We start from the raw sequence: 24138 nt of genomic DNA on the forward strand, positions 1-24138 counted from the left end.
TGAGATATTCCCACAACCTATGAACTCATCTCCAAGGACCCTTTATATCATGTTCTTGATATTTATTGTTTATTTATAATTACTACTTTCTTCCTTTTTGTATTTGCACAGTTTGCTATCTTTTACACACTGCTGGAATGCCCAAGTTGATGCCATCTCTATTATGGATTTATTGAGTTTCAGGAAATGAATTTCAGGGTTGTATATAGTGTCCTTTGATAATAAATTTACTTTGAAATCAGAATCAGATTTATTATCACCAGCATGTTTTGTGAAATTTGTTAACTTAGCAGCAGCAGTTCAATGCAATACATAAGATAGAAGAGAAAAAAATTAAATCATAATAATAAAGTAAATCAATTGCAATATACATATATTGAATAGATTAAAAACATGTAAAATCAGAAATACTGTATATTAAAAAAAGTGAGGTAATGTCCAAGGGTTCGATGTCTATTTAGGAATTGGATGGTAGAGGGGAAGAAGCTGTTCCTGAATCACTGAGTGTGTGCCTTCACCTCATACCTGATGGTAACAGTGAGAAAAGGGCATGCCCTGGGTGCTGGAGGTCCTTAATAATGGATGCTGCCTTTCTGAGACATCGTTCCCTGAAGATGAGGCTAGTACCCAAGATGGAGCTGACTAGATCTACAACCTTTTGCAGCTTCTTTCAGTCCTGTGCAGGCCCCCCATACCAGACAGTGATGCAGCCTGTCAGAATGCTCTCCATGGTACATCCACAGAAGTTTTGGACTGTATTTGTTAACATGCCAAATCTCCTCAAGCTCCCAATGAAGTATAGCTGCTGTCTTGCTTTCTTTATAACTAGATCAATATGTTGGGTCTAGGTTAGATCCTCAGAGATCTTGACACCCAGGAACTTGAAACTGCTCACTCTCTCCACTTCTGATCCCTCTATGAAGATTGGTATGTGTTCCTTCATCTTACCCTTCCTGAAGCCTATAATCAGCTCTTTTGTCTTACTGTCGTTGAGTGCCAAGTTGTTGCTGTGGCAACACTCCACTAGTTGGCAGATCTCACTCCTGTACGCCCTCTCATCACGACCTGAGATTCTACCAACAATGGCTGTATCGTCAGCAAATTTATAGATGGCATTTGAGCTCTGCCTGGCCACAGTCATGTGTATATAGAGAGTAGAGCAGTGGGCTAAACACACACCCCTGAGGTGTGGCAGTGTTGATTGTCAGCGAGGAGGATATGTTATCACCAATCCGCACAGTTTGTGGTCTTCCAGTTAGGAAGTCGAAGATTCAATTGCAGAGGGAGGTACAGAGGCCCAGGTTCTGCAACTTCTCAATCAGGATTGTGGGAATAATGGTATTAAATGCAGAGCTATAGTTAATGAACAGCATCCTGACATAGGTGCTTATGTTGTCCAGGTGGTCTAAAGCCATGTGGAGAGCCATTGAGATTGCTTCACTATTGTGGCGCTAGGCAAATTGCAATGGGTCCAGGTCCTTGCAGCAGTTCAGTCTAGTCATGACCAATCTCTCAAAGCATTTCATCACTGTTGATGTGAGTGCTATTGGGCATTAGTCGTTTGGGCAGCTCACATTATTCTTCTTAGGCATTAGCATAATTGTTGCCTTTTTGAAGCAAGTGGGAACTTCCGCCCGTAGCAGTGAGAGGTTGAAAATTTGAATATTAATCTCTTTTAACACGTAGCCAAGGACAATTACAGGAGGACAGATGACCATCTTAAGTAAGTAAGGAGGAGGAAGAGAAAGGGCTTCATAAAAGGAAATTCCAAATATCAGAGTTCAGGATCTGCCAAAGGTGAAACACAAGAAGACTCATAGTCCTTCACACCTGCTCTGCCATTCAACAAGGTCTTGGCTTTAGCTCCATCTTCCTAGCAGCTTCAATAACCTTTGATTCCCCTACAGATTAAATATCTGCCTTCATTGGCCTTAAAGATAAACAATGATTCAGCCACTAGGGCTCTATGGGAGTGAAAATTCTTAAGATTTATGAACCTCAGTGGAAAGAAAACTCTGCACACACATTTCTGATACTGTGCTCCACTATTACAGATCCTCCCCACAAGGCAAAAAAACCTCTCAGTTTTTCAAAAAGCAACAAACTGCTGATGTTGAAAAACAGAAAATGCTGGAGTCTCAAGTAGGCCATATCTCTCTTGAGAGAAACAGGTAACATTTTGAATTGATGACTTTCTTTAGAACAAAGAAAAGTTAGAAGGAAAACATGCTGTTGGTTACAGAGAATGAGCAGCTGTTGAGAGAAGAAAAGGAATTTAGTGATAGGATGGAGACAAAAAAGAACCAAATGAAGCAAATAATGATTGTGCTGGCTTGATAGAGGGTGATGATTGTTTTGTTTAATTGTAGATAACCTATCTGCAGTATACACTGATGAAAGAACATAAGAAATCAAAACAGGATCAAGCCAGCCAGCCCCTGATACCTGCTTCACCATACAGTAAGCTCATTGCTAATCTCTCAGCCCAGAAGAACTTTCCTACTCACCCTATATCCTTTTTATATCCATGAGTGTTATTGACCTTTCTCATCAAACCTAACTCTTCAAGATTCAAGACTGTTTAATGTCATTTCCAGTACACAAGTGCAAAGGAGAATGAAATAATTGTTATTCTGGATGCAATGCAGCATATAAAAAAAGCAAACTAAGATGATGAACACAATAATAAAAAAGATACAATCAATATAAATACATAAGATAGTGTTAGCCAGAAAAAAACAATAATCAGTGAACAGCAATGGAGGTGGTCACTTTGTGTTACTGTCCTTGCAGCTGCCATTTTATGACTGATCAACTGATTTTTGCTCTGGTATAACTTAATCAGAGCAACTGAATGTGGACACAAGGAGGTTCTGTTAATGATCTGCTACACCTGAGATCATTCTAAGATAAGAAGCTGTTTACTGTGCAAAATGGCAGGTTCACAGAAGTAATCTCTTCATCTGGGCCCAGTGCCTGGGTGACCTGATTTGACTGGTTTAAACCAGAGTTGAACAGACCAAAAGGAGTCACCCAAAGCATGAAGCTGAAGGTGAAGGCCATAAAATAATACTGCTTGTAGCCCTGGGCTATACCCAATGAGAAACTAACACAGGTCAGCCAGATTACTTTGAGCCAATGAGATTGAGAGTCATAGATTGATTCCATAAGGAAAAGTATAAAAATAGACAATTTGGGAGCTCAGGCAGAGACAACTCTCCAGAGACCAACGAATGCAGATTTGGAGGACCTCACATCGGGCATGAGGAGATTACCTCAGGGCCACAAGGAACACCTGACCAGTGCAGATGCTTTTTGACTGCTCATGGAGAGTCAGGGAAACTTAGCAGATGTAAAACACAGGTATTCGGTTGTAAAAATTCACATACATGTGAACTGAGCCAATAAAGGAACTTGACAGTAAATACAGATTCTATCTCTGCCTAATTGATCACTATTGGTGAGAGAAATGAAGAGTCGATGTTTTGGGCCCAGACCCTTCATGAGGACTGGAAGGAAGTAAAAAAAAAACTGGAGAAGGAGAAATCTGAAAGAGAAGAGTGGACCGTGGGAGAAAGGGAAAGAAGAGGCGTACCAGAGGGAATTGATAGGCAAATGATGATAAGAGAAGGGGTAAAATCAGAGTCAGAATAGGGAAGGGAAAAGGAAAGAAGGGGGAAAGAGGGAGACATTACCAGAAGCTAGAGACATCAATGTTCATGCTATCAAGGTTGGAGGCTACCAAGTGATGCCAAGATTGGAGTACAAGAATCTGATAAGGCTAGGAAGGTTCTAAAGTGATACTTTAGAAAAATGCTTTCCCAGAACTGGCAGTGTCAATAGCTATAGGACTAATGGTTGAATGAATTCACTGCAGACAGCAGAACTCCAGATAAACCGAGAGGAAAAATGACTTCCAGAAGAGCAAAAATTCGCAAAAACAGAAACAGAGTTAAGGGCCTGAATAGCTCATAAGTTGAGACAGCTGTGCTACTATGCTGTATTGGTGAGGAAATGAGCATTTGGTTGAAGGCATGATTGGTGTTAATAAAATCAAAAATAATTGAACATTTCAAAGAAAAACCTCCTCAAGCAGTCATTAATTAATTGCAACAACTGCTGCTGCTGTGATATGAAAGTAAAGTTATTGCAGGGAATCCAAAACAAACATTGGAGTAGTTTAAGAAAACTTCTAACATTTCTACATACCCACATAGAGAATATGCTTTTGAACTCCTACCAGTAATTTTTTTTTAAATAAAAGGTGTTTCACCACAGTCAATGGACGCTAATTTATATGTACTATTTACAGTGACAATTTTCAAGCTGTCAGATGCAGAAATAGAATGTTTAATTAATTAATTAAAAATATTGCTTTTTATTTCAGTGCTTTATAGCACACCTGCAATGAAAAGGTCTATATATGTTATATAGATTCCATCATAAATCTTGGTAAGTTTTGGAAAGCACATTCGCATAAGGATGGCGCACAACACAAATAAGGATGAGTCAGATCCCTAAGGCGTGCTGGAGCTGTTGGTCTCAAATGAAACAACTTTATGAGAACTTTGTATCTTTGGAGACAATAATCCAGAAGTCAGTCAAATAATGACAGAACAGGAAAGGCAAAAATGGCCAAACAATTAGATTATATTTAATACTCTTTTTAAAAATAATTTACTTATGTTTTATGGGAATAAAAATTAAGATGATGAACTTGCTTTTACATCCATCACATTGCTCAAATATTTAACCTTCAGAAAAAAATTTAAATTTTGTGCGAGGGAGGAGGTTAGGGGCTTGGAGTTTGCCGTTTTTCCATGGGGGCAATCTGTTAAGTTTTTTCTGTATGAGAGTAGCAGTCGGAGGCTGGGGGTTTGGGGTTCGATGTTCTGGCTTCCACTTTCTAGGTGGGTAATCTGAACACTTTTGTGCGTGCAAGGGGGTAGGGGGTTTCGGGTTTGATGTTCTTGTTGTTGGTTTATCATGTGGGTGATCTGTTAGTTTTTTCTGTGTGAGAGAGGGAGTTGGGGGTTTGCAAGTTTTAGTTTCTTTTTTTGTGTGTGGGGGGTGATGTCTTTCTTTCTTTCAACGACTTTCTTTGTTTCATGACTATCTGGAGAAGACAAATATCAGAGTTGTAACACTGCATCTATACTTTAATAATAAAATGCACCTTTGAAAAATGCAGACAAGTAACTGACCAAGCCTGTCATAAAAATATTCCCCTTCCTAAAGCTGCTGACTTGCTGAGTATTTCTCCATCCCAATTTGGCTGACAGTATTCAATTTCTCATTAACATATCAGATTAAGATAATTAGCCTGAAAATGATTACCTGACGGAGGGTACTGTATATTTCTTGATTTTTTAAAAAATCATTTTTAACATCAAATTATTGCTAATTTGCAAATCATTCAGTAAAGTTACAAGTCATAGATAGATGAAAACTTACCCTTCTCTGTTCATCATCATTGCAAGTCTTGACTTTTTCATCAAACAACTGGAAAGTGTGGAAAGAAAAAGCCATTCCAACAGGAGTAATCAACACAGGGGTAGTGCAAATCTTTATTCAAGTTACTTCAACATTGACCAGATATTAATAGCTTCTAATGCAAAACTCTTGAGTATTTTTTAAACATTTGGCACTGTTAAAACTAAATTTGCATGCAAATCCAAGTTAAATAATTCAGTGTGTTTATACGATAAGTACATTTTCTGTTTTTGACCAAAGAAAAATAAAATAAACTGTATTAACATACATAATAAATCTAAACTCAATAGAATATCAGCAATAAGATACTTTTAACTAGCTAAAGTTATAAAGGAATTATTTTTGTTTTTGGTCATGTATTCTTCTGCTTTGTTTTTTGATATTCTATGTTTCTTCCCTATTAGAAATCTATATCTTTCTGAATTATAAAACCTTTTGAAATGTTTAATGCACCCTATTGCCAATGAGTGGATAGAATAGCTGAAACTTAAGCTTTGATAGTGCAAGTTGAAGAATAGCTAAAGTAAATGGCTGGTAGTCAAGTAGGCAGCTGGAAATATAAGCAGACAACCAGACAGGCTGCCACAATGAATCCACAATAGCGATCAGAGGCTGATGGCAGGATAGAAGCAGTGCTCGATAATCTTGCAGGTGGCTTTTAGAAATCCTTTTAAAACATTAAGTGTCATGTTGTTGATCTATAGAGACTGCCATATTAACTGCAGCAATCATTCAGTTGAAAAGAAAAGTCATCTTTCAGCTGAGACAAAGCACTTCAAATGTTTTCTGAATTTTTGAACTACTTCTATATATTCAATAACTAGAAATTTAATATACAAGAACAAGGGCATTATTCCAACTAGCACTTATTTCAAAGTAACATTATCAAAATTATCCACAAATTGAGACCAACTTTTGGTTGTGATGATTGCATAAAAATAAATTTTAAAACATCGAGGAAAACAGAATTTAATTTATTCTATACACACAAGCACTACATTTAGGATTTCCATTTTTGAGGATCTTTATTAGAACAAAGGCAAGTAAATACTCACAATGAGTAAGGAAAAAAGAAAATAACAAAGAGAATAAAGAAAATCAAAGGATAGAAAAATAATGCCTTGTCTGCCTACAGGTGATCCTCACATTACAAGGGAGCTGCATTCCATGAAAATGGGCCATTTTATGATTTTCCTAAGTGTAAATCCCGATCATCTGTGCAGGCAGCAAGGAATAGAAGTTAAAAGCAAACTTAATGTGTTCATTTATTTGTCTCCCCCCCCCCCCCCACCGAAATTTTGGGGTAGTGAATTTGCAAATTCTGTAAAGGTGAATTTCAGATAATTGTGCAGTCTTAATGTGGGAATCACCTTTATTATAACTTTCACCTTCTGCTTTATAAACTCTTAACTAACCTGATGGATTCTAGGCTGCTCTCACCTTCATGTCAGCTGACTCTTTACTTCCTTTTCTTGATCTGTGTCTTCATCTCAAAAGTTAGGCTATCTACTCATATCCTTTGCAAGCTTCCTTGACTTCCATGGCTATTGCCTCTACCCTCCATCCCCAGTGGGAAATAAACTACTGGAAGAACTGACGAAGGGTCTCCGCCTGAAACATCGACTGTACCTCTTCCTAGAGATGCTGCCTGGCCTGCTGCGTTCACCAGCAACTTTATGTGTGTGCTTGAGATTCCAGCATCTGCAGATTTCCTCGTGTTTGCGTACTGGAAGAACTCAGTGGGTCAAGCAGCATTCATTCATGAAGGCAAAGGGATGGTTGACATTTCAGGTCGAGACTACATCAGGACTGAGAACGTAGAAGGGAGGATGATACAGAAGCTGCTATGTGATAGGTGAAACCAGATGAGATCATAGTCATTTGGATTGTAATAACGGAGGCAAGTGAGAGGAGGAGGGAGGAAAGAATGGTGGACAAAGGCTAGGAAGAGATAAGTAGAACCAGATAAGGGAGAGATGGCCAGATGGAATTGGGAAGGTGGGGAGGGTGACACATCTATGTAATGAGTTTGGAGTGAGGAGAAAGGAGGAAAAGGTGAACAAAGTGAGAAAGGTCTGGGTGGACTGGCTGAAGTGGGGTGGGGGAAGGGCTGGAGTGGGTTACCTGAAAGTGGAAAAATCCACCATCTATACATTGGGTTAAAGGTTCCCAAGTGGAAGAGTAGGCACTGTTCTTCTGGTAGATGTTTGGCCTCACTATGACAGTGGGAAAGGCAGAGGGCAGAGAGGTCAGAGTGGGAATGAGAAAGGAAGTTGAAATGACATATCATCACTAACTCTCTGTGTGTACAGGTGCACCACAAAAATATTGCCTATTCGACTGTCAGGGACCACTTAGTAACTGGAATGTAATAGATGTTCTTGGAGGTACAAGTGAAATCCTGCCTCACCTGAAAGGGCTATTTAGTTTCTTCGAAGGTGGTGAAGGGTTTATCATTGCCTCCTCTACCATTGTTTTTTTTTTAATATAATTTTTATTGAGTTTTCGAAATGATTACATAGAATGATAATATCTACCCTCCCCCCCCCCCCCCCCCCGATATATACCCCTACCTGAAAAAAAAGAAAGACTGCCTGGATATTGGAAAGTTTCCACATGCTCCATGGGATTCAAAATAAATTTAGTATATTTATTTATTACTTTCCCCAAGGGACCAACATCTTTATCATCGGAGCAACTAAATATGCCATCCTATCTTTTGTAAATATGGGCGCCAAATATTCAAAAATGTATCATATTTATCTCTTAAATTGTAAGTAATTTTTTCGAGTGGAATACAACTAGAAATTTCATTATTCCAACGATCCATACTTCAATATGAATCCAATTTCCAAGTAACTGCTATAGCCTTCTTGGCTACTGCCAATGCAATCTTTATAAATTCTTTCTGTTATTTATTCAGTCTAAGTTTGGGTTTTATCCCTTCAATATCACCTAATAGAAATAATATAGGGTTATGTAGAAGTTGAGTTCCAGTAATTTGTTACAATAAAACTCTTAAATTTATCCAAAAAGGTTGAATTTTGAAACAAGACCAAATAGAATGTAAGAAAGTACCAATTTCTTGATTACACCGAAAGCACTGATCAGATGTTTGAATTTAATCTATTTATTTTTTGCAGTGTAATATATAATTGGTGTAAAAAATTATATTGTACTAATCTAAGTTGTATGTTTATTGTATTTGTCATACTGTCAAGACACAGTCTTGACCAATTTGTTTCATCAATATTAATATTCAGATCTGTTTCCCATTTTTGTTTTGACTTGTGGATTCCTTGTTTAATTGAATCAAATTATACATAAAAGAAATATATTTTTTAATTTTTCCTTTTTGAATTAAAATTTCAATTTCTTTGGGTTTTGGCAAAAACATTGTTTGACCCAGTTTGTCTTTTAAATAAGCCCTTAATTGAAGGTAACAAAAGGAAGAGTTATTTGATATTTTATATTTATTTATTAATTGTTCAAATGACATCAATATACTTCGTCCATAACAGTCTCCTGTAGATCTAATCCCTTTTTGGTACCAATTATATAAAAGTTGATTATCCATTGTAAAAGGAATAAGTCTGTTTTGAATCAAAGGTCTCCTTGCTAATAAAGATTTCTTTATTTCATTATCAACATTTATCTTATTCCATAGATCAATCAAATGTTTTAATATAGGAGATTCTTTCTTTTCCCATATCCATTTAGATTCCCATTTATATATAAAATCTTTGGGTGTATTTTCTCCTATCTTATCTAATTCTATTCTAATCCATGCCGGTTTTTGTTCCTCAAAGAAAGATGCAATAAATCTAAGTTGATTTGCTTTGTAATAATTCTTAAAATTTGGAAGTTGTAACCCTCCTAACTCAAATTTCCATGTCAATTTTTCCAATGATATTCTTGACATCTTACCTTTCCAAAGAAATTTTCTCACACATTTATTTAACTCTTGTAAAAATTTCTGTGGCACTTGTATGGTAATGTTTGAAACACTGTAATCTAGGAAATATATTCATTTTTACAACACTGACTCTACCCACTAATGTTCTTGGTAGTATCATCCATTTGTCAAGATCTTCTTGAATTTTTTTCAATAGTGGTAAATAATTAAATTTATATAAATTCTTTACATCATTATCAAGTCTTATACCTAAATACTTTATACCATTTACCAGCCATCTAAATTGGGTTACTAATCGACATTGACTATAGTCTCCTTTAGTAAGAGGTAAAATTTCACTTTTATCCCAATTTATTTTGTAACCTGATACCTTCCCATATTCATCCAATCTAGAAGATAATTTATGTAACGAATGTTGTGGGTTTGTTAAATAAATCAAAACATTTCCTCTACCATTGTAACAAAAAAATTTGACCATATTTTATTCATCTCCTGTGCCACAACTTTCACTCCCTCTCTTTCAGAATGGAACAAGGATAAAGTCCCCTGGTCCTCAGCTTCCACCCACCAGCCTCCATATTCAACTGAAAATTCTCTGTAATTTCCACTACATTCAAAGAGATTGCACCATCAGACACCCAGGGCATGCCCTCTTCTCACTATTACCGTCAGGTAGGAGATATAAAAATCTGAAGGCACACACTCAGTGACTCAGGAACAGCTTCTTCCCCTCTGCCATCCGATTCCCAAATGGACATTGAATCTTCGGACGCTACCTCACTTTTTAAAAAAATATACAGTATTTCTGTTTTTGCATGTTTTTTAAATCTTATTCAATATAAATAATTGATTGACTTGTTTATTTATTATTATTTTTATTTTTTCTCTCTTTCTGCTGGATTATGTATTGCATTGAACTGCTGCTGCTAAGTTACCAAATTTCACATCACATGCCAGTGATAATAAATCTGATTCTAATCTTCGCCCGTCTTCTAAATTCAGCATTAAAGAGTTTTCTTCATGACCACCTGGCCCACTCTTTCCATTCCCATTGACCATTCCCTTCTTACACAGCACTCTTCCTTGTAACAGCAGGGAATCCAACCTTGTCTTTTCACCCCTTCTCTCCCTGTGACCCAGGGATCCAAACAGTCTTTCCAAGTGAAGTAGCCATTCACTTCCACTACTTTTAATCCAGTATGCTGCATCTGGAATTCACAATGTGGTAACTGTTGCTTTGAAGAAATTAAATGCAGTTTGGGTGATTGGGCAACCCTTAGCTTCTCGATTCCTGACATTTTAATTCTCCATCCTACTCTGAACTATTGGTCTGTGGCCTCTTGTACTATCAACCATGTGACCCAATAAAAGCTTGAGGAACAGCACTTCCTCTTTTGTCTTAGGCACATTGCAGCCTTAGAACAGTACACAATGTTGTGCCATCCTTTTAACCTACTCTTCAATCAATCTAACCCTTCCATCATCACAACCTATAACCCTCCATTTTTCTTCCATCTACGTACCTATCTAAGAGTTTCTTAAGTGCCCCTAATGTATCATTCTCCAGCACCCGCCTGATGGTGCATTCCAGGAACTTACCACTGTGTTAAAAAAAATTACCTCTAATACCTCCCTTAGATTTTCCTCATTCACTTTGAAAGGATGTCCTCTGATTTAAGCCATTGCCACCATGGGAAAAAGGCTCTGGTTATCCACTCTATCTATGCCTCTTAACTTATACACCTCTGTCAAGTCACTTTCTATCCTCCTCTGCTCAAAAAACCCTAGCTTGCTCAAACTTCCCTCATAAGACATCCTTTCCAATCCAGACAACATCCTGGTAAATCTCCTCTACACCCTCTGTAAAGCTTCCACATCCTTCCTATAATGAGACAAACAGAACTGAACACAATATTTTGCTACATTACCTCACGGTTCTTGAGCTCAACCCCAGAGGCCAAAGACCAACAATATGTCTTCTTAACCATCCTATCAACTCGCTCAGCAACTTGGACTTGGTCCCCAAGATACCTTTGTTCCTCCACACTGCTAAGAATTCTGCCATTAACTATGTATTCTGCCTTCAGGTTTGGCCTACCAAATTGTATCACTAGACACTTCTAAAAATTATTTTCTTAGTTTATACAGTGAAGAAAAAAAAAAGTAAAGAAGTTTGTACAGTGCAAAACAAAGGTATCGAATGTACAGTTCATAACAGTAAAAGAAAAAGCACCCATGGTAGAATCGTATGTAGTTAGTTACCACCCCACTCTCCTATTACCCAACTCCAAGCCAACTTTACAATATGTAGAAAAGTTAATCAGAACTTTTATCTCCACAGAGCTGTATTTATAAAAAAAAAGGTATATTGCCTACTACCTAGGCTATAATATGTTAACACATCAAGTTTGTAACCGGAAAACTGGTTAAGTTTGTTAAGGAGAGAAAACACTGGGGGTAAGGAGGTAGTCAGATTTGATATAAAAAGTAAAAGATTATCAGCATAAAGAGAGACCTTGTGCTCAACACCCCCCCCCTCCAAATCCCCATCAGATCAGTGCAGCTACGAAACGCAATTGCCAATGGCTCCATGGTCAGATCAAAAAGGGACTTAGAGGGCACCCTTACCGGGTGCCACCTTTAAGATTAAAAGGTTGGGATTGCTGAGAGTTAGTCAAGACAGAGGCAGTGGGATGGGAGTATAACAATCTAATCTACGTAATAAAACTTTGTCCAAAATCAAATTTTTCTAAAACTGCAACAGTTCCACTCCACACGATCAAACGCTTTCTCCGCATCTAAAGGAATGACACATTCAGGATCCCAGCTGAAGATGAGTATAAGATATTAAACAGACGCCATATATTGAAAAAAGGGAGACGATTTTTAATAAAACCAGTTTGGTCTTCAGAAATAATTAAGAGCAGAATGTTCTCCAATCTACAGGCCAAAGCTCTGACATCATCATTTAGCAAAGAACTCAGCCTGTATAAGGAACACTCTGTTGGATCTTTACCTCTTTTCGCTAAAAGAATGATACATGCCTCATTAAATGGTGCTGGCAATTTATCTTGTTTAAGCACGTCAGATAAAACCAAGGTTAGTTGAGGTGAAAGCAATGAGGAAAATGATTTATAGAATTCTGCAGAGAACCAATCAGGTCCAGGAGATTTACCAGTCTGCTATATAGAAATGGCTGAGGATATTTCCTCTAGTGATATTGGCTCATTCAGTTTTGCTTTGAGATCAGGAGAAAGCATAGGAATATTTAGACTACTTAAGAAATTCTTGGCCAAATATTACACTTCTGAATGTTTAAATTATAGAGTGGGGAATAAAAATTCCTGAATGTCATTGATTTCACAATGATTCAAGATAATATTCCCATTTTCCATTCGAATTTTTGCAATGTGTTGTTTAGCTTTGAAGCATATTAGTTAACTAAAAATTTACCAGATTTATCACTATGAATATAAAACCGGCTCTTACTTTCCAAAAGTTGGTGTTCAATTGGTTGAGTGGAAATAAGGTCAAACTTAGTTTGAAGTTCCACTCGTTTCTTATACAGCTCCGGATTTTTGGTTTGGGTATATAGCTGGTTTGTTTCTTTGATTTGATTGACCAGATCTAATCACTCTTTATGGGTCCCTCTTTTCAAGTTTGCAGTATATGGAATTATTTGACCCCTTAGGTATGCTTTCATAGTGTCCCAAACAAACAGACTTGAAGTTTCAGATGATGTGTTAGTATTTAGGGAAAAAATTATCTGGTCCTCCATAAATTTTACAAAATCATTATCTAATAATAAGTTCGAATTAAAACGCCAATGCTTATTTATTTGTGGAAAACCAGGAAGAATCATAGAGAGGGTGCTTGGGACATGATCTGAAATCATTATAGTCACAAGAACGGACAGATGGGATCAGCTGATTATCAATTAAGAAGTAATCAATTCTAGTAAAAGTGTGATGAACATGTGAAAAAAAGAGAATAATCTCTCTCATTTGGGAGCAGAAAACGCCATACATTGGAGATACCATAATTGGAAAGGAAGGACTGAGTTAATGAAGCAGATTTGCTTGGTAGTCTGGGAATAGAAGACGATCGATCCAAAACTGGATCTAACCAACAGTTAAAGTCACCGCCCAATATGAGTATAAACTCAACTCAGGCAACAGAGAGAAGAAACGATCAAAAAACTCCACCTCATCCGAGTTAGGAGCATATAAGTTAGCCAACACTACCAATGTATTATATAATTTCTCTGAGACAATGATAAAATGACCATTTGTATTTGATACTTTGTTATGGAGTTCAAAGGGAACATTTTGATTTATGTGAATTGAGACTCCCACCCCCCGGCTTTAGCCTGAAAAGTAGAATGGAAGTGCTACCCCAGCCATCTTGACATGAGCCGAGAGTTATCAGAACTACGAATGTGTGTTTCTTGCAAAAAAGCAATTGCTGCATTAAACTGTTTCAGATGCGAAAACACCTTCCTTCTTTTAACAGGATGGTTCAATCCCTTAACATTCCAGCTCACAAAATTCAACGGACTAACCACTGTCCTTTTAAAAAAAAAGATACAGGTCAATAGGCATAAGCAGTGTCAGAAGTTTGAATAACAGCTCTGGGGCAAAAGTATAAAACAAAGAAAAACAGAACAAAAATATGTCTTGAATAATAAAAATATCTAGAGGTTATACAAATGATATTGGCACTGGAGTTCCCTCCTGACCCACTGAGTATTTCTAGTATTTTCTGTTTTTACTTTAGTACACTGTGATACAGATCAACTGGGAATTTGGGCAGCAAAATAACAAAAGGAAGGTAATTCTAAAAATTGCAAGGTAATACATTTTGCACAGGCTGGGTTTGAGGAGGCAGGGGAGCTACATGCTGCCCAAAGGTGTGGTGGAGGCAGATACAATTGCAACATTTAGAAGTTACTTGGAATACAAAGTTGAGGGATGCAGGCTTCAAGCAAGCAAATAGGATTAGCATAAATAGGCATCACAGTTGGCATGCACGAGTCGGGTTGAGGGGCTTGCTCCTATGCTATACAACTCTAAGACTACATAGGTAACATTTTGGAGGGGTTAGATGGTGGAAAAAAAGGGCTTATTACTTAACCTATGATGAGATATCTCAGCCAAGAAAGTATTATGGTGAGAGGCAGAAAGCATTGAAGAGATGGTGGAGATATTTTCATAACACTTAAGAAGTAGCCGGACAAGCACTTCTATCATCAAGTCACTGAAGCAACAAACCTAATATTGGTGAATGAGTTTAATGTAAACAGGTATATTGGGAAGCTTGGACACAGAAATGGACCTTTGGCCTACCTTGTTGTAAAACTCTAATAAAACACTTTCTCACCCTGCTTTATAAATCATGCATTTGGTCTTCACTCTACGGACTAAACCACAGAACATCTACCCATACCCATCTCCTCTGTTCCCAATACCTTTAACATTCTTAAAATTTCATTCTTATAACCAAAATGCATCTATTCCTTTTGATGAATTTCCCACATTTACTTAAAAACACATTAAAATATTACTTTCATGTTCATATTAAGGAGATAAATATCAATCCAAATGGAAAGTCTTGCTGCTTTTCTGACTTTTTTTTTCCACAAAAAAGGTGTTTGGGAAAGTGTCAGTCATTGGGGGTTAATGTTGAGAAAGCACATACTTAGGTTATGGCAAATCACTTCCAGCAACTGAACCACAAGAAAAAGTGCATTTAGGTTTAAAGACAAGAGGTTGCTAACAATGAACTATGGAAGAAATTAAGAGAAAAAGACAGGGGAACAAAGGAAAAGTAAAAGAAGAAAAGGAAATTACTTCATATGATCTCACAATATTTCAAAAGGCTTTATAACCAGTGAAGTATTTTTAAAATGCAGAACTGTTTTGAATTAGGAAATGAGTTAAATTGTACATAGCAAGATTCAATAAAGATCCGTTATACTTTGTAATGTTGCTTAAAAGACAAATATACCAGCACAACCACCCTGCTAGTCTTCAAACCAACATTTTGGAATTATTTACAACTACTTCAGATTGCACCTCTTGCAGCTCAATATTGCTCAGGTATTTGTCCAACCTCACCTGTTTAGGTCTCTGAAACGAGATGCTTCTATCAATGAGGTTAGAGTGCTACTAACCAATTCATAGCTGAATCATGGCTGATTACATACAAATTACTTCATGAAGCATTCAGAGATGAGGTGGTTTATAGTTTTCAACTTTAGCAGAATCACTGGGGACTAATTATGGTCAAATTGACAAGGAACTAATTTGGTAGATTTCCAATTCTGACTGTGGAAGTTGATCCTTACCAATCATGCATGTGATACCACATTGGTCTTCTAGGCAAATGTGCAAAATTTTTCATCGAGTACAGGATAGAATCAATTCAATTACCTTCAGTTGATCAATTAAAATCTGTAAGTAGGCATCAGCTTCAGCAAGCTTCTTGTCAAAATCTTGTACACTTGGAACAAATCCTGCTTCAGAACCCTACAAAAAAATGGTTACAGTAATTTGTAAGGCATCTTCTGGCTATTAGAAGAAACTTTTGAACTTTAAAGACCTCAGGTATCATTACCATATCATATCCTTTTGCATAAATTGCTCAAGTGGATACTCAAAACAGGAAATTACACCAGAAGTAGATAGATACACTCCTGCTTAACACCTGCTTTTTTCATCTTACATGAATATAATCAACCAATTTTATTGAAGATTTAAAACCAGAATCCTTCCAGCTTTCCAACTCCTAATAAAATCTATCAAACTGCTATTAGCTGCTTGCGCATTATCACACAAGCCATCCACACTGCAGCACAATCCCATCAATTTATTTCCGTTATTTTCTTGTGACCCTAATATTTAGACTCTCTCATTTTCCCACAAGTCCCACACTTTGCCTTTGATTCGTTTTGCCAATTACCCAGACAGAGGGATAATTTAGTCACCAATTGACTTACAAGCACAAATTAGGGATGAAAAGGAACCCAGAGTGCCCAAAGGGACCTCAGAGAGAACGTGCAAACTCAACACAGACAGCCCAAGGTCAGGATTGCACCCAAATCACCGAGCTGCAATGCTATTATCAGCCAGCATTTTTATAACCTCCCCTAATACATTCTTAAAATTGTCTACTTTTTCTTCTCTGATCCATCAGCGATGCATCTCCAAGACCAACAATTAATCCACGTGACAATCTGAGTGATAAATTTGATGCAGTTTCACTTCATGCTACCAAATGTTTTGATACTGTAGAAATTAACCAAACAACTCGGTTTGCAACTAAAGCAGCTAAAAACAAAACACAAATTTAATAATTACACAAACACTAGGAAATCTGCAGATGCTGGAATTTCAAGCAACACACGTAAAAGTTGCTGGTGAATGCAGCAGGCCAGGTAGCATCTCTAGGAAAAGGTACAGTCAACATTTCGGGCCGAGACCCTTCGTCAGGACTAACTGAAAGAAGAGCTAGTAAGAGATTTGGAAGTGGGAGGGGGAGGGGGAGATCCGAAATGATAGAAGACGACAGGAAGGGGAGGGATGGAGCCAAGAGCTGGACAGTTGATTGGCAAAAGGGATATGAGAGGATCATGGGACAGGAGGCCTAGGGAAAAAGAAAGAAAAGGGGGAGGGGGGAAACCCAGAGGATGAGCAAGGAGTATAATGAGAAGGACAGAGGGAGAAAGAGAGAGAAAAAGAATCGTGTATATAAATAAATAAATAACGGATGGGGTACGAGGGGGAGGTGGGGCATTAGCAGAAGTTTGAGAAGTCAATGTTCATGCCACCAGGTTGGAGGCTACCCAGACGGAATATAAGGTGCCGTTCCTCCAACCTGAGCGTGGCTTCATCTTTACAGTAGAGGAGGCCGTGGATAGACATGGAATTAAAATGTGTGGCCACTGGGAGATCCTGCCTTCTCTGGCAGACAGAGCGTAGGTGTTCAGTGAAACAATCGTTGACTTCATTAACTTTGCCTCCAACTTTCACCCTGCCCTCAAGTTTACCTGGTCCATTTCTGACACCTCCCTCCCCTTTCTTGATCTTTCTGTCTCTATCTCTGGAGACAGCTCATCTACTGATGTCTACTATAAGCCTACTGACTCTCACAGCTATCTGAACTATTCCTATTCTCACCCTGTCTCTTGCAAAAATGCCATCCCCTTCTCGCAATTCCTCTGTCTCCGCTGCATCTGCTCTCAGGATGAGGCTTTTCATTCCAGGGCGAAGGAGATGTCCTCCTTTTTTAAAGAAAGGGGCTTCCCTTCCTTCACCATCAACTCTGCTCTCAAACGCATCTCCCTCATTTCACGCACATCTGTTCTCACTCCATCCTCCCGCCAGCCCACTAGGAATAGGGTTCACCTTGTCCTCACCTGCCACCCCACCAGCCTCCGGGTCCAACATATAATTCTCTGTAACTTCCGCCACCTCCAACGGGATCCCACCACTACACACATCTTTCCCTCACCCCCTCTCCCTGCTTTCCGCAGGGATTGCTCCCTACGCGACTCCCTTGTCCATTTGTCCCCCCAATCCCTCCCCACCAATCTCCCTCCTGGTGGAACAAGTGCTACACATGCCCTTACACTTCCTCCCTCACCACCATTCAGGGCCCCAGACAGTCCTTCCAGGTGAGGCGACACTTCACCTGTGAGTCGGCTGGGGTGATATACTGCGTCTGGTGCTCCCGATGCGGCCTTCTATATATTGGCGAGATCCGACGCAGACTGGGAAATGGTTTCGCTGAACACCTACGCTCTGTCCGCCAGAGAAGGCAGGATCTTCCAGTGGCCACACATTTTAATTCCACGCCCCATTCCCATTCTGATATGTCTATCCTTGGCCTCCTCTACTGTCAAGATGAAGCCACACTCAGGTTGGAGGAACAACACCTTGTATTCCGTCTGGGTAGCCTCCAACCTGATGGCATTAACATTGACTTCTCAAACTTCCGCTAATGCCCCCACCTCCCCCTCATACCCCATCCGTTATTTATGTATATACACACATTCTTTTTCTCTCTCTCCTTTTTCTCCCTGTGTCCTTCTCAATATACCCCTTGCCCATCCTCTGGGTTCCCCCCCTCCCCCTTTTCTTTCTCCCTAAGGGCTCCTGTCCCATGATCCTCTCATATCCTTTTGCCAATCAACTGTCCAGCTCTTGGTTCCATCCCTCCCCCTCCTGTCTTCTCCTATCATTTCGGATCTCCCCCTCCCAAATCTCTTACTAGCTCTTCTTTCAGTTAGTCCTGACGAATGATCTCGGCCCAAAACGTCGACTGTACCTCTTCCTAGAGATGCTGCCTGGCCTGCTGCGTTCACCAGCAACATTTATGTATGTTGCTTTAATAATTACAACCTTTGCTTACTTGAAATACCAGTTAAGATATTTAAATTAATGAAAATAATACTGTGGGATACAGACTATTTTGTTGTTCAGCACAGCCTACAAGCAACCCCCAGGCTATGGCCATTCAAGTTGCCCTTACAGAATTCACAGACCAACACCCCAAATTTGAAATAGAGAACAAAGTACAGAATTTGTGAAAAAGTCAAGTTTTTTTTTTCAATTATTTCTTAACACATGCACCGTTGACATGGCTTTGCTTTACAGAAAAATGAGATGCTGGCCCTTTTCAAAGATTGCAACCCACTGCAATAACGTGTGGGTTGCTTGTACTCATTTCTGAAATGCTTGTAAATACCTTGTGATTGCAGCTCTTAGAAATTCTCTATCCCAGAGATGCTCAGTCATCAAGTATAAGAAGATTCAGATTGATAGATTTTGAAGTTAAGCAAGGGATAGGAAAGTCAGAAAGTGCACAGAAAAAGATATACAGCACCATTTGAATGTTAGAGCAAACCTGAAGGATTGCTGTGGCCATCATGTACTTCTATTATTGGGAGTTTTTCTGTTCCACCACAAAATAAGTTTGAGTTTCACCAAATCAAATAAAATCCCAACTCTTCCACTTATTAAAGATGTTAAAATCAGTCTGTCTGTCTGGGTACCATATCCGATGCGGATGTTGGTGACCATGGTTTTCCATATAGATCTATCCCTCACTCTTTGGATGACTTCCATTTCCTCGATGTGTAGCCACCTGGCTAGGCTTTTCATGTACATAAGCCCAGATCTTCCTCTAGGCTTGCTCCCCTCGATTTTTCCAGAGAGTATGAGTTTTTCTGGCTCATCTTTCCGCATGATGTGTCCTAGGAATCTGAGTTGTCTTTCTCTTATTGTTGGTATGAGTGATCTAACTGCTTGGGCTCTTCTGAGAACTTCTTCATTTGATGTGCGTGTGGTCCATGATATTTTTAAACATTCTCCTGTAGAACCATAATTCAGCTGCTTCTAGTCTCTTTTCCATTGCTGGGGAAATGGTCCAGCATTCACTTCGATAAAATCAGTACCAAGGAGAAGTATAATTGCTTTTTAACATTGCACTTTAAATATCACGCAACAGGCAATTAACACAAATTTGCTCTAATTTTTTTCCCAAAATAAATCAGACTCTAGAGCGGGAGTAGCGAACCTATGGCACACATGTCCAAGATGGCATGTGTAAGCTGGCACATGGCATGCAGCGCCATTCCTTGATTCTTTAAACCCCTTCCATAATGAAAAAAAAATGCATGATGCTTACTTTCAAATGAAGCAGTAATTGACTTTTTACAACCCGAGAGCAGTGAGATGTTTTTCACAGGAAACATCTCATGTCAGTTTGATGGCTACAAGATCACATGACATTGAACAATACATTCTGAAATCCTCGCAGACACATTGAACACATCAGTATTTGAATAATAGATGGTTGGGCTAATTGGCATTTTTCTTTTGTCGCTCATGAGCGAACACTATATATTCAGTGATAATAACAGTAAATCTGATGTAGTTTAAAACCATGCATACTTATTTTTGCAATAAATATCTATATCAGGAAAACTATGTTAAAAAAGGATCTAATGCTTTGCCAGCGTATATGCTCGGGCTTCTAGCTGGGTACAGGTATCGATTTTAACTGACATTTCGCTGACAAACTCTGCCATCTGCATCAGGAATGATGCCTGGGCACATGATATTTATACTCCCATTGTTTGTCCCCCCGACTGGTGAGTCCTCATCCAATCAGGTTCCACTGACCCACCTTGTTTACAATCCAATTCCAGTTCTTACTTAGAGTGAGACTTTCATCTTTGTTAAAATTCTTTTCCTCTGGTTTTATTTCAATTGCTTCCTTTACCAGGTGGTCCCAAAAGCCACTGGCACTGCACAGTAGTTTTGCGCTAAAGTCAATCCTATGGCCATTGGAAATGCAAAGTTCTACTACCACTGATTTTTGGGACTGCTTGGTGAACTAGAAGAAAAGAATTTTAATAAGGAACTGGAATTCAATTGCAAACAAGGTGGGACAGTGGAAACCTGATTGGATAAGGACTAACCAATCAGGAGGGACCGACGACGGGGGGTATCAACACTGTCGGACTAGACATGCCTAGGCATCATCCCTGATAGAGATGGCAAAGTCTGTCATTGAAATGACAGTTAAAATTGATACTTGTACCCAGCTGGAAGCCCAAGAAAAGTTTTTTCCAAAACTATGTTACTTAAGTTTTTAATTCACAAGTTATTTTTAAGTTGTGTTTACCCTTTATAGCTTGTTTAGAATGTGAGATGCACCAGTAAAGAAACAAAAACACTCAGATAGGAGAAGCAGCAAAGATTTTCAAGTGGTGAAATGGAAGATTTGGCATGATTAAAAAAGATGATTAAAGCATTATGTGTTTTGTGTTCCAGAACAGTGGTCTGCATGACTTCCTCAATAAAGCAGCATTATGAAACTTCATAAATCGCTTTGTGATAAGAGTAAGCAAGAGCAAAAAGAAAACATTTCTTGAGATATCCACAACAAAAAAGAAATGCAGCCAAGTATTTTGGTATTTATTTCAAGTAGTCCTAACTTAGCTGCTGCTGGTTTTGAGGTTTTAAAGATTTTTGTTCAAGATGAAAAGCCACTCAGGGTTGGAGAATACATTAAGGAAACAAGGTTAGAGTTTGCTCCTTTCAGTTTTGTTGGTCTTCCAGAAAAAGAATATTTAACACAATACAGTATTTCTGCTCAATGGCAAATACTTAAAAGATAGAATATTAATGATGAAAACAAAGATAGCAGAACAACAAAGGTATTGGTCCGTGTAAATATCTTTCCATTCCAAGAGCACTGGGTATATTATAAGCTAGGCTAATCATTATTGCTTAATTTTGTAGTGGTGGTGAAATATACAAAGAATTGGCCAACTTGCCAACATTACCTGAACTCGCACAAGGGTTGAAATGAAAGACTACAAGACCATAAGACACAAGAGCAGAATTAGGCCATTTGGCCAATCGAACCTTCTTCACCATTTCATCACGGCTGATTTATTATCTCTCTCAACAATATTCTCCTGTCCCGTAACCTTTGACACCCTGACTAATCAAGAACCTATCAACTGCCGCTTTAAAAATGCCCAATAAACTGGCCTCCACAGATGTCTGTGGCAATGAATTCCACAGACGCACTACACTCCAATTAAAGAAATTCCTTCTCAGCTCTGTTGTAAATGGATGTCCCTCTAGTCTGAGGCTTTGCCCTCTGGTCCTATAAGAAACATCCTCTCTATATCCACTCAATCCAGATCTTTCAATATTTGACAGGTTTCAATGAGATCCTCCATCATCTTCTAAACTCCAGCAAGTACAGGCCCAAAGTTATAAAACACTCCTTGGTAGCTTGCTCCTCTCTGCGCCTTGTGGTGCATCGGACAACAATTACTGTTACTTTAGCATTTGTCTGCTTTTTACAAGGCTAAATTGCAAGCTCGACACTCAACCCAGCATGGATGGAAAGCATGCAAGGAGCCAGCCAGATTCGAACACGGGACCACTCGCCTCACAGTCTGGTATGGATGACACTACATCACCACCCCTTATACATTAACCTTTCATTCCCAGAATCATTCTAGTGTACCTCCTTTGGGCCCTCGTCAGCACATCTTTTCTTAGATAATGGGCCCAAAACTGCTCACAATACACAAAGTGCAGTCTGACCAATGCCTAATAAAGGCTCAGCATAACATCCTTCCTTTTATACTCTAGTCCTCTCAAAATGAATGCTAACATTGCATTTCCCTTCCTTACCACTGATGCAACCTGCATGTTAACCTTCAAGGAATCCTGCACAAGGACTTCCGTGTCCCTTTGCACCTGATTTTTGTATTTTCCCATTTAGAAAATAGTTACACCTTTATTCCATCTGCCAAAGTGCATGGCCATACATTTCCCAACACTATATCCCACTTCTTTCCCCTTTTCCCAATCTAACTCCATCTGTTGCTTCCCTGCCTCCCCAACAGTACATGCCCCAGCCCCCCATCTACAGTCCATCAGTTCCGTCATCCAAATCATTCACATATAACATGAAAAGAAGCAGTCCCTGTGGAACACCACTTGCCACAGGCAGGCAACCAGAAGAGGCTCCCTTTACTCCCACTCTTTGTCTCCTGCCGGTCAGCCAATCTTCTTTCCATGCTGGCACTGTTCCTGTAATACCATGGGTTCTTATCTTGTTAAACAGCCTCATGTGTGGCATGTTATCAAAGGCTTTCTGAAAATTCAAGTGAACAGCATCCACTGACTCTCCTTTGTCTATCCCTGCAGGTTATTTCCTGAAAGAATTCAAACAGATTTCTCAGACAGATTTCCACTTATGGAAATCATTCTACCTTTGGCCTTCCCAAGCACTGCAGTCAGGCTAACTGGACTATAATTTCCTTTCTTCTGCCTCCCTCCCTTCTTAAAGGGCTGAGTGATATTTGCAATTTTCCAGTCATCCAGAACCATTCCAGAATTTGGTGATTCTTGAAAGATTATTATTAATGCTTCCACAATCTCTTCAGCTACCTTTTTCAGAACCCTAGGGTGTAGTCCATCAGGTCCAGATGATTTATCAACCTTCAGACCTTTCATCTTCCCAAGCACCACCTCCTTAGTAATAGCAACAACACTCATTTCTGCCCCCTGACACTCTTGAATTTCTGGCATACTGCCCGTGTCTTCCATAACGAAGATGGATGCAAAATACCTATTAGGTTCCTCTACCATTTCTTCCCCCCCCCCCCCCCACCATTACTACCTCTCCAGCATCATTTTCCAGTGGTCCAATATACACTCTCATCTCTCTTTTGCTATTTATATATTTGAAAGAACTTTTGGTATCCTGTTTTATATTAGTGGCTAGCTTCCCTTCATATTTCACCTTTTCTCTCCTTATTGCTTTTTTAGTTGCCTTCCATTGGCTTTTAAAAGCTTCCCAATCCTCTACATTCCTACTAATGTTTCCTATATAGTATGTCCTCTCTTTTGTTTTTATGCTTTCTTTGACTTCCCTTGTCAGCCACGGTTGCCTCATCCTCCCTTTAGAATACTTCTTCATCTTAGGGATGTATCTATCCCTGCACCTTCCAAGTTGCCTCAGATATTCCAGCCATTGTTGTTTTGCCATCATTCCTGCCAGTGCCCCCACCAATCAACTTTGGCCAGCTCCTCTCTTACACCTCTGTGATTTCCTTTACTCCACTGTACTACAGGTGTCCCCAGCTTTTCGAACGTTCACTTTGCGAAACCTCACTGTTACGAAAGACCTAC

At 38.9% G+C, this 24138-nt stretch overlaps 1 protein-coding gene across 3 annotated transcripts in view; it reads right to left on the reverse strand.

Moving 5' to 3' along the window:
* The window catches only part of osbpl9 (oxysterol binding protein-like 9), a 201180-nt gene that overhangs the window by 71106 nt on the left and 105936 nt on the right, over window positions 1–24138 (reverse strand). For all 3 annotated transcript variants that reach the window (XM_072273759.1, XM_072273758.1, XM_072273760.1), the window contains 2 exons: window positions 15841–15936; window positions 5455–5502 (listed from right to left, as the gene is read on the reverse strand). In XM_072273759.1, the coding sequence (XP_072129860.1) occupies window positions 5455–5502; window positions 15841–15936 (144 nt within the window). The remainder of the gene's footprint in view (window positions 1–5454; window positions 5503–15840; window positions 15937–24138) is intronic.

The sequence above is a fragment of the Mobula birostris genome, chromosome 12 (genome assembly GCF_030028105.1).
Source record: "Mobula birostris isolate sMobBir1 chromosome 12, sMobBir1.hap1, whole genome shotgun sequence".
Taxonomy (NCBI): domain Eukaryota; kingdom Metazoa; phylum Chordata; class Chondrichthyes; order Myliobatiformes; family Myliobatidae; genus Mobula; species Mobula birostris.